The 12258-nt window shown below is 22.0% G+C and overlaps 2 protein-coding genes across 2 annotated transcripts; both read left to right on the forward strand.

Moving 5' to 3' along the window:
* Positions 1–2795: 2795 nt before the first annotated feature.
* Positions 2796–3536, forward strand: PGO_004250 (Plasmodium exported protein, unknown function; the record flags this gene model as incomplete). The annotated part of the gene is made up of 2 exons (XM_028691447.1): positions 2796–2819; positions 2946–3536. 2 exons carry the CDS (start codon positions 2796–2798, stop codon positions 3534–3536), a joined length of 615 nt encoding a protein of 204 aa, XP_028547248.1.
* A 3859-nt stretch (positions 3537–7395) lies between these two features.
* On the forward strand, positions 7396–8642 carry PGO_004255 (variable surface protein; the record flags this gene model as incomplete). The annotated part of the gene is made up of 3 exons (XM_028691448.1): positions 7396–7497; positions 7679–8359; positions 8526–8642. 3 exons carry the CDS (start codon positions 7396–7398, stop codon positions 8640–8642), a joined length of 900 nt encoding a protein of 299 aa, XP_028547249.1.
* Between the last annotated feature and the right edge of the window lie 3616 nt (positions 8643–12258).

The raw sequence follows: 12258 nt of genomic DNA on the forward strand, positions 1-12258 counted from the left end.
ATAAAAATATAAGTAAATCCAATAAAGAGCTCGTGCATAAAATATAACAAAAAATGCGCCGGTCTACAAATTGTTCGTCTATTACAGAGAAACACTACCTTGTCAAGCTAAAGATGGGAAATAATTGATTTTATGAATCTAGTGACAGCATTTGTTTGTTATTATACTAAAAAAATGTTATTTTATTTATTTTTTTTTTTTTCATGTGTACTATATGGTTTTCATTTTATTTTAATATTGTAGCTTATTGTAGACATTTATATGAGAACTGTTCGATTATCGGAAATGTTTATGTATATGTATCTCAATATTTTAGATGATATAAAGGGCATTATTTCCACCAGATGTGTATAATTTATTATTTAAATTTCCATTCAATATATTTGCTATTCCATTGAAATTTTGCTATGTTAGTTTGTCTTACAGAGGTTGTTTATGTTTGTGCATTCATGTACACTTAAGTTTCCAAATAATGTTGCGTCATAATTTTTTGATCTATATAGTTTAAATTTGTTTTTCTAAATACCTTCCTATGTAGGAGCATTTTGTTTGTTTTTATTTAATTATAGTTGTGCCTTATTTTGTAATTTATTATAAGAGTGAGTGTATATTCATATTTTAGTCTCAAATTTATGCACATAGAAGGATATAATTAATAGTTCCACATTTAATATTAATTCTTAAATGTATTTTAATTTCCTTTGTCCATTTATAGTATTAAAAAAAATCATATGCTTAGGTGTATAAATTTAAATGTTTTGTTTAACAAAAAATCAAATATAGTGATTTTTTGAAATTATAACTCTAAAGTATTGTTTGTAACGGAAAAAAATAGTGTAATTAATTGTTCTGCTGGTAAAACTACGCATCCCTTTCCTAAACACTATGTTATGATGTAATAGATTATATGATAAAAAGCAAACGTTTAACCGTTGAAGTTAAGGAGAAACATAAATATATTAAGAACATCTAAATATATAAATTGAGCAAATAAATATCCCAACTTATATATTAATATAACACTATATACTTAAATACGTTTTCGTTCATTCATATTGTAGTATTATTATAATATATTTTAACCCCTCTTATAGAGCATTGTAAATAATTTTAAATTCATATAACAGTAACTTGAAGTTTATTTTAAGAAACACTATATAAACATCATTTTTATGTAATTATGTTAAAATATATAAAATGTTTTGTGCTTATCCTATAAAAATATAGCAAAATAATCCTTTTTAAGTTAATATACAACTATTTATATAAAAGTGAATATAATTTATAATCTTCCTTATTTTTTTTAATTTTTATTTTGAAATATTAAAAATAATGTTATAAAATGAATGGTTCTTTTTTTTCTACCTATTTATAATAATTTGTTCTTTCATTACAACATTTGTAAATATGCAAAATAAATAAATAATTGAAAGTTATATAAATAAAGTATAAGAAAAATATTATCATATTATATTCACTTACCCTTTTTATAAATCTCTTAGTTGTAAACCTCTTATTATAAAAAAAAAAAAAATGCAGAATAAAGCTATTATTCCAAAGAATTTTTCTAAAATTACGAAAATTTACGTAGAAATTTATAAATTGTTCTTAAAAGTGATTTTTTCTAACACTTAAAAAATCGTATAGTTTATTACATTATAAAAAGAATAAAAAAAAAAAAAAAACATTATTTTCGGAAAGGATTTCATAAAATTAGTTATTTTTAAAAGTTACATTTATTAGCAATTTTTTTAATACATATTATGCACATCACAACTAGCTGCATGAAAAAAAATTAGAGTAATGCATGACTTTACGTATAAGGCTTTGCTAAATTTTGTTTTACACTTTCTATTTTTTCTTCTTTATTTACACTAAATAAAATGTCAATTTTATTAAAAAAGAAAAACTTATGAAATTGCCGCCTTCATTAAAAGGCTATGTTTAATACTCTAAAATTATTTTATTAATGTAAATGATTAATTTATAATATAATTTAATATATTAATATATTTGTCCAGTAGGTTTAAAATTAAAAATATTACACGCTTATTATTTTATAATTTATAAAAAAAATTTTGACTTTTTTTTTTTTTTTTACATCTTTATGAATTTAATAATAAATATATAATTTTAAAGCTATTTTAGAGCTCCTATTTTATATATATAGTCAACCATAATATGTTCGTAGAAGTTGCCTATATTTTGTTCACTGTGTGAAAAATTAGGACTCTTTTGAAAATTTTTTGTAACCGTAGTTAGCTAATGCTTTAATTCTATGTAATATTATTTTTTATCTTTTACAGAACATCCATTTTATATGGTAGATAATTTGATTTATACATGTATTATCTTATTCCATTATTTAATTAACAAATGCCTAATATAATAATTATATGACTTATAATTTACTAACCTATTCATTTATTAATTCAGAAATTATACATATCAATTTAACTATATTTAATTGGGATTCTCATATATTTAGAAATAATTTGAGAGTACTAGTTTTATTAAATTATGTTAATAATATTAACTCATATTTGCTTACATTAAAAATAATTCACATTTATATCTTTTAATAAGTTATTAAAAAATTATATATAGAGCTTTATTTATAATATTGTAACAACAAGCAACGAGTTGTCAAATAATATTTTGAGCATTTTATACATATTAATATAGATAAGCATTTATTTACCAAGCACACAACAGAACAAAATCAGAACAACATGGCAGGAACTTTTAAATCTCTTTTTATGAGTAAAATATCCACAATTTTGTTCCTTATTTGGATGTACCATTACAACAATTATGATGTAAAATTATAATATTTCAAGTGTCTTCTCACATTTAAGGATTTCTTTTTTCTTTTAAACATTGTTTAATACAGTAAAAACATAGTTTTGTGATTAAAAATTGTTATTTTTATTACCTCTTTTTAGGGATCTATAAATAGAGCCATTGATGGAACACAGAAACTAAATAAATCATTAAATTCAAGAACTAGTCGATACTTATCAACGTATGATGAGATGCATTATTCAAAATACTATTATCCAGATTACGGATATAAGAAGGAAAAGAATTTTAAAAAATTTATAAACAATGTAACACATAAAAATCAAAACATTTTAAAAAAAATAGATGCCTCCTACGAAAAAGAATTATTCCATAGATTTAGTGAAATAAACAATGCTGCAAGAGAGAGAAGAAGTATGGGTGAAAAAAAGTATTATTTTAAAAAATACAAAAATCTTATTGCTATATTGTCTGTACCTTGGGCTTTATATTTATCAGGAGTTTATCTTTTGGTAAAAAGTTCCTTATTTTATGAAAATATGTATATTTTTTCAATAGTACTTTGTTTATCATCTTTATTAGCACTTATATATATTTTCACAAAAGTCTTTAAATATCGTATGATGCGAGAAGGAAGGTTTAAACCCAAAGTATCTGATTATATAAATGTTCTTAAAAAATCATGTAATGAGTGTCATTCAGATTATGGTACATTAAATTATGATATGCTTTAAATATTATATATATGTTGGCTTAGCTTTCTGTAAAACAATACACATAATCTTGCCCAATATGTCAAAAAGTTCAATGATAATTTATATATATATAATTAAAAAACATCTGTATTCTATTATGTTTCAATTTATATTCCTTATCGTTCATACAATGTAATTTCTTTAATGCACTTTATAAGTCTATTATGTTTTGTAGAAATTATTACTATTGTATATGTACATATATGCGAATATGAGAAACATGAATTTCAAATGTGTATTTTTATTTATTTAAGCACGTTAATTATTTGTCTTTCTCCTCATATGATAACGTGGTAAATAATACATCTTTTTTCAATCATTATTTTGTTTTTGTTTACATGTATTTTAATAATTAGTGATTAACTTGTTTTTGTTTAATTTAAGCTTTACTTCATTACATTTAAATGTAATAAAATAAAAAACTTATCATTTGTTTTAAGTTAAATATAAAAATGTCTAATTTGGCATCTAAAGAGAGAAAAAAAAAATAAATATAATTTATTTATATTTTTTATTCAATCTGGGAATAACTATAATATAAATTTCTCTATCCATTTTATTAACTATAAATCATTTAGGCATATATAATAGATGTTAATATATTTTAAAACGTATTAATTAATATAAAAATTATAGCGAATCTCGCGTTTTACAAGGGAGGAGGGTTTGATTTACAATTAATACAATTAATAAGAAGGTTAATATAGATGGAATTACTCAAAATATCATGAACATGATAAATATTCTTATAAATATTTTTTATATTAATAGCAATGCATGAGTAAATTAAATGTAGACCTAAAAAAAAAGACGGAAATAAATTAGAGAGATAAAAATGAAAACATAAAATTAACCAAGGAAACTATATTGCATACCATTCAATTATTAAGAACATGTCAGAACAAATTCAAAATAGTACTGAAATATTTTACGTTATGTCAACATTTATGTTCAATGTTCCTGTTATATCAGATTTCAATGTACTTGAATATGTTTTATAATATTAACACATTAATGAATTGTGCACAATTATATGTAAATTATGTTATGTACCTTATTAATATATTAGAGTAATATTATGAATCTTTTAAATGTGCATTTATTTTCTCGTGTTATTGATTTGTGAAGTTTGAAGCTTAGTTGTAATAGCGTAGATAAAAATAAATAATAAAAAATGTATCAAGAATTGGAAGGTAACTTACACCTGAAGAATACAAAATGAATTAAATAAATTAATTCTTTATGTTATAAAATTAATCCTGTACAACTCTAAACTTATTATTTAATTAAAAGGTTATACATTTAAAAAAAAAAAAAAACATAATAATATACTATAGGAATATTAATACACCAAACGCTAGAACCAAGAAAGTGATACATATGCGCTAAGTGACTAAACTATAAGAGGAAAAAATATCCCTATGTTTTGTAATAAAACCTAGAAATATAAAAGTAACGTAATAAAAATAGGACTACAAAAATTATAAAACTTAGGAAGTTATATATTCTAATGTGGAACAATGGTATATATAGTATTAAGACTTTGTCTATTTCAGTTTTTTTTGTAATAAAAAAATTCATCTCATTGATGCTTGTTTAATTCTTTCCATTAAACATACCTATGATGGGTGTATAATTATTTATATACGCATTGTATAATATAAATAATTAATTAGTGTTACATGAAGCTATTTTACATGTAATTTTTTTTTCTGTTTCTATATAGATCGTTTATTTTTATTAAATATTTACATGAATAAGATATAATATATAGGCTTCATGGTTAATATTTCATTTTATTATTTTATTTTACATTTTTTAGTTTATTCCAAATGGGAACTCCTTATAACGCACCCAAAAAAACAATAAGGAGCAAATCACGTTTCAATAGGAGTTCAGGTGGTAAAGGTGATAGCAATGGTAATAGAGATAATAATATAAAATTATGAAGTCAAGTTTGACATTATTAAATATATATTCCTAAGATAACATAAAACTACAAAGATAAAGTGGCACTTTGTTAAATGAAGTATAAATTAAGAATAAAATGTGTTTTAACTAGAATAATTTGTTTGCAGATGCAATATCTGTTCACATTAAAAATTATAAAAAATATATATGCATAAAATAAATGAAAAAAGAGAATAAAGCAATGTGTATTTTATACATATGTAAATTTTTATTAAATTAAGGTAGTTACAATAATATTAAGAAAAATAACAATAACACACTGTTAATGGCATAACATATGTATTGAATAAAAAAAAAAAAAAATGAAAAACATATATAAATATAGTACTTTTGTATATTTACTATACGTGAATAAATGATTGATGATGAAATTCGACACGCATAAGGAAAACTAATATATCATTGGGTAATTGAGAGTACGTTTTTAACTGAGTTTCAGTGGGAAGAATTTAAAACCAGTTAGCGTCCTTTTCAGCAGATGTAAAGAAATGCCCGAAATAGGAATTTTAACTTATAATTGAGTGGATTATATTGTCTTTTTTTTTTTTTTTTTTTTATGGTATTTTTGCCTTATTCTATTCGTTAATTTTATAAACATTTTATAAAATAATATCATTAATTTTTGCATTGTAAACATACCCTGTTTAAATAACCCAATAATTATGAAGTCATTGTACAATGTTTAACAATAATAGTACCTTTTTTTTTTGCTTACTTTTTAATAACTGGATAAATTTCATTACTATAGCAGATATAACAAGGTGTAATCTCAAGAGCAATTTTGTTGTTCTGAATAAATTTTTTTTTTTAATTATCATATGAAATATTATGTATTTGTAAAAAAATAATAAAAATCGACCATTTATTAACATTGAAAATGCAGAAAAAAATAATTTCATGCAGATTTTCATCTTTGTAAAAATAAAATGATTCCGTTTTAACTTTTATTGTATACGATCACCTATAATAATATAACGAAAAATATTTTTTGAAACATGTTTTCCATGAGCTGTATTTTACAAAAAAAGAAAGAAAAATATTTGAAATTATAAACTTTTTTTTCTTAAAACTATTTATAATAAAATTCATTTCAAATTATATATATGAAAAATGGATCGTTCTACACTTATAAACCAGGTCAAAAGAGTATTTTGTTAGATATTTTTTTAAAAACCTAAAATGCTATTTTCTCGCAAGTGAGACGTCCCGACATTAAATTTAAAATTTTATGTCCTGTAAAGTATGGCATCTTATAAAATAATACAATATATTATTTTTACATTATAATTATTTTTCTTCATTTACAATTACAAAAAAAAAAATTTTAAATGATGTATTTTTGATATATTAGTAGTATGTTATAATTAAAATTATATTTTAATAAATATGTGCTGTAGAAATATTTTTGTGAGAAAATAGTTTTATGAAATTAAACAAAATAAAATTCTACAATTATGCATTTAATTTATAGTCATTACACGTATTCCTTGATTTTTGTTCCTCTGAAAATTATTAAAATTAATTTCTAAGACTTTTTGAAAATTATTCATTTATTTTATTTTTTTAGAATATGTAACATATGTCGAATATTTGCGCTCCTAATATAATTTTTTTATATTTTGAAATATATCTATATTTTTGAATTTGCTTGTAAAGTTCGAATTAAATGTTTTTTTGATTTTTTATAAAAAAATTTTGTAAAAATATTTTAAAGTTATTTCTTAGTTTTTTCAGTTACGTTATATTGTACGTATGAGATATATCTCTTCTATAAAATACTCAGAATTTAAAAAGTAAAAATAAATTTAATAATTATCATTGCAATTCTCATTTTGAATTTGAAAATATAAAATATTTTATAATATCAATGCATAATACCATGAAAGAAAGAGTAAAATCTCTTAATTTTCTTAAAGTTGCCACCACTATCATCCTTTTAACTTGCGATGGTCTGAGTTATAATGATTCGGTATGTATAATAATAATAATAATTGACAATAAATGATACCACGCTCTTTTTTGTCTATATGTTTTTTTTATTCACGTCACTCTTTTATTTTTTGTGATTTTATTTTGTTGTCGTAAAAATACATTTTTGTATGTATATATTTGTAAATAATAAAAATTTATGTATTGTTATTACTTTTTAGGGTAACTTTTGCATGCTATTAGATAAAAGGAGCAATATAAATGACAAATACTCTATAAGACCTCAACGAGTATTAGCAGGAAAGAATAAGAGAAGGGATTCAATATTTACAAATTCAATTGAGGATTTATTATCAGATTATAAAAGTGATGGGAAAAAAGTACACAATTATGGACATCATCACCCCTCACGATATAATGTAGAAAATAATGATTATGAATTTTCACAACATGATATAAAAGATGATGATTTTATGCAGTCCCAATTTGATATAACAGATGATGATGATGATCTTAGTATACCGCGTTGTGAAGAAATTGATTATGATAGCATAATAGACCTTACGATAGCAAAAGGAATGAATCAAAAAGACGCGTCATCGAGATATGGAGAATCACATCATAGACGTGGGGATAACATTTTTCATGAAGGAAAAAAACATTCCATTAATACGTTTCACAGAAATGATGACTATAATGAAAGAAGAACATGCAATGCATTGAAAAGTTTAGACAACTATGATGAATATGCTAGTGAGGAAAAGAGAATTGTGAAAAAATTTTTACATAAGAGTAGTACTAAAGAGTATTGTGCACATGGTTTAGCTGCATTGTCCCCAATACTTATATTAACACTTCTTTTAAATCCATCCTTAATGCTTTTATCTTTTTTTGGTTCTGTTGTGGGGTTGACAGGGTATTTTTACAACAAAAATAAAAAAAACAGATATAAAAGTAGATTTAACACGAGAAGCTTAACTTACTAATTTAATTTTTAAAAGAATGTGTCATACAAAATTATAATTTTTTTAGACATCGTACGAACAATCCGAAATAGTAAAAAAGTAGGTTGTGCTTTATGATGAATGCACAAATTTTGCAATAAAACAAATGGCACCTGCATTTGAAGTGCCCAGATATAGAACAAATGTAAATATATATCATCCATTTTCCTGTATTTTATAATGTTTTCTCATTAATTTTTTAATTTAAAAAAATATTTTAGAATAGAATTCGATTATTTGACGTAGCACAATAAACACATAAACAAAATTTTTTTGTTTTGAGAAAACGCATAATTTGTGTAAAATTTTAGTGTCTATAACTTTTATACATAACGAATCTATACATATATATATTTATGTTTTTATAAATAATATTTGTATAAGCATTATGCTTAATATATAAAATAGCAATTTGCAAAAATAAATTTAATTAAGTCTTCAATTAAAGCATATATATATGCTAAAAATAGAAGTTTGTTTTGTGATTTTTTGAGTAAAAATTTTGTTTGATCTATTTATGTAGTTTAAAATGCATATATCTTCATTATTCTTACATTTTTTATTTGAAATTATGAGCTGTTATAACAGTTATATATAGATTTAAGTGTCCATATATCCGTATTAATATGCATCAAACTCTGCAACGCCTCGTTTACATACATATTTTTATTTATAATATGAATAATAAGAACCTTTAGAATGTTATTATTGTTCAAAAACTGCAAAGAAATATTAAGAACATTTATATACACATTGTGTAGTACGCTGTATAAAAATTTTATGTCAAAAACATATCAAAACATAAACGTCATTATTTTTAACAAAAATAATATAGCATTTGTAGATTTATTAAATCGTCATATTTTTATCACATTATCTTTGATGTAAAATATAGAAGGAGCAACTTTAATAATTTTATTGATGTTTTTACTACCAAGAATTAGCACAATTTTCGAAAGATATAGACATGCTAAGGTGCCAGCGACACAATGACAAGAATACTTTAGTTGATTCGTAAAATGTCTCATGGTTATTTTTCCATTTGTAACACATACTTTTGGATTTTTGTTAGCATAAAGCTTTTCAAAAATTATTTTTTTCTACTTAAAGTAAAAAAAAATATTAGATAAAGTCAAATCACAACAATTATGATGATTTACATGTTCATAAATAAAGCAAAAAATAAATCGACAACTCTAAAATTATATTTATTTTCCTATAGTTATCATATAAGTATCCCATATTAAAATACCCTTTTCATTAACTATACAGTTTCTATTATCTTACGACAAGTGCCTTATGTTACATGTAATATTAAATAGATAAAAAGACGAAGAACATTATTCCGGTAAAACATACCTGTAAGAAAATATTATCAATATTTCATTCTTTACGTTTATTCTGTAAGGCATAAATATCAATATATATGTATATATAGCATAATTTTTCTTTGAAATAGTTGGTAATTAATTGAAATGGAATAAATAAATTAAATAAACACCTAGCATAAATATATATCCCCTTTCACTTACTCGTTTATAGATAACAATGGCCTAAACTTCGTTCATAAGCTGTTCTTACCATAGCATTTATACTAGGAATATTATACAAATAACTGTTTTATAAATATTTGAGTTCTTGTCCATATTATTATAACATAAAAAAAAAATTCTTTTTTTAGATATATTTTTGATTTTTATTAAACTGTTAATACACTTGTGTTTTTATAATATTTTTCTTTGTATACATCCAGATGATATATTTTAAAAAGCGCATATAATACAAATAATGTATATTACAATGTTCAATAAAATGCAGTTGGACAATTCTATTTGATAAAATGTGTAGAGTAATAGATTGTTTTTACCTTTTATTACTGTAAAATCTAAAATGTGTTCGATTCTGTATAGTTATATACATAAGATAAATATAATAATAAATACATATATATTATAATATGTTATTATTATGTAACATTAATTTATTTTACTCTAAAAGTTTTAAAATTACATTTACATTTTTCATTATAATAATAATTTTTATGGTATGGATATAAATATTTCAATGCACCTAAGATAGAGTATTAATCCATTAAAAAATCGTAGCTTGTTATGACCTTTTTATTTCTTTCAGTTAATTTGTGAAAGGTTGTATATGTTTCTAAATTTCAAAATTTATTTAAAAAAAATTTTGATCATATAAAATGAAAATAATAAAAAATTTTCGAAAAAAAACAATTTAGAATGAATTTTTGTAAATTTAAAATATATTTATATCTGTTAAGATCAAGTTTTGGGGTAATAGAACACTAAATGAAGTTTTTAATGTATTTTTATGTAACAAAAGGAAAAAAGGTTGCTTTTATTGTTTTAACTATATAATAGTGTAAAGTAATAAAAGTTTATAAGCGTCGTAGGAAAACTGGAGAACAGTTTTTTTATCCGTTTATTAAGATTGAGAAAAATTATTATAATTCTAATAAAAATAGGAACACCTGAATCTAGTTATGAATAAAAAAGCAATTATATTATTTTTTATATTGTCGTGTCTGCATAAAAGACATCAGATTATGCTTGTGGACCCTAGATGCAAAGCAATACAGTGGTTATATAGGATCTACATAGCTACATTATAGATAGAGAAATTGGGTTACATGGAAAAAGCAATAAGCATGCTATGTTAAAACTAATGCGTTTAAAACAAAAATTATGATGAATATACACTCATCTGATTTTTAAGACAACAATTTAGTAGCACAATAACATTAGTACCAAAAACATTTTTGCGCACATCAGAATCCACTTAAGAGTATTGAAATTGCTATTAAATATAATTCGTATAAACCCCATGTGAAAAAATGCATTATCTTTTTCTATTTAAATTAAATATTTTATTATTTAATATAAATTCTCCATAATTCACTAAAAATATGATAAAAAGAAGATTTCCTTGATAGAGAACTTTAAAAATGTCTTAAATTAAAAAATTACTTGGTTGCAATTTTAAAAATATACCCACAATATACACATATTACCACAAAATTTAGAATAAAACTTATAAAATATATTCATTTATGAATTTTCTAAATTTATTGCTAATTAAACGGCTAAATGTTCTATAATTGGTGCTATAGAATTATATAAAATATCCTTAAAAGGTATCAACGAAAATCACGTTTAAATTTTTTTATTTTTTATGTATGTTAAATGTGGAAAACATTAAAATGCTTTTCAACAGACCAGCTACCAACATGACATTATTAAATTAAAAAATATAAGGTATAACAAAATTTATAGGTTAGGAATATAACATTATAGCTAAAATTGTCAAGATAGAATAAATGTACTAATAACCATTTTAAATATAATTATAGGAGTAATAAAAACTTTACTTTTGAATGAAAAAAAACGATATAACTAATTAACATACCCAAATAAAAAATTTACATATATGTGCAATAATTCCATTAGTCTTTTTTCATTCTTGTGCTTATTTAGAAAATTATATATAATATATTAACAGGAAATATACAATACGCATATAACATTTATTTAGCTATGATATTCAATGAAGTTGTTATTTTACACAACTTAAAAAGACGTTGTACAATATTATTTTCATTAGTTACATATTTAAATGTAATAAATTGTCAATAAAGCTGTGAAAATTCAATGTGCAAAACGTTTTATCTTCATATGTTAATTTATTTTACATTTTATATAAGGAAAAGATTATATTCAAAAGGATTATTATTTTGTTTTACTAAATTTAATTTGTGTCTCCTTAAAATGTTATAA

The sequence above is a fragment of the Plasmodium gonderi genome (assembly GCF_002157705.1).
Source record: "Plasmodium gonderi DNA, contig: Pgo-contig_742, whole genome shotgun sequence".
NCBI classification, from domain to species: domain Eukaryota; phylum Apicomplexa; class Aconoidasida; order Haemosporida; family Plasmodiidae; genus Plasmodium; species Plasmodium gonderi.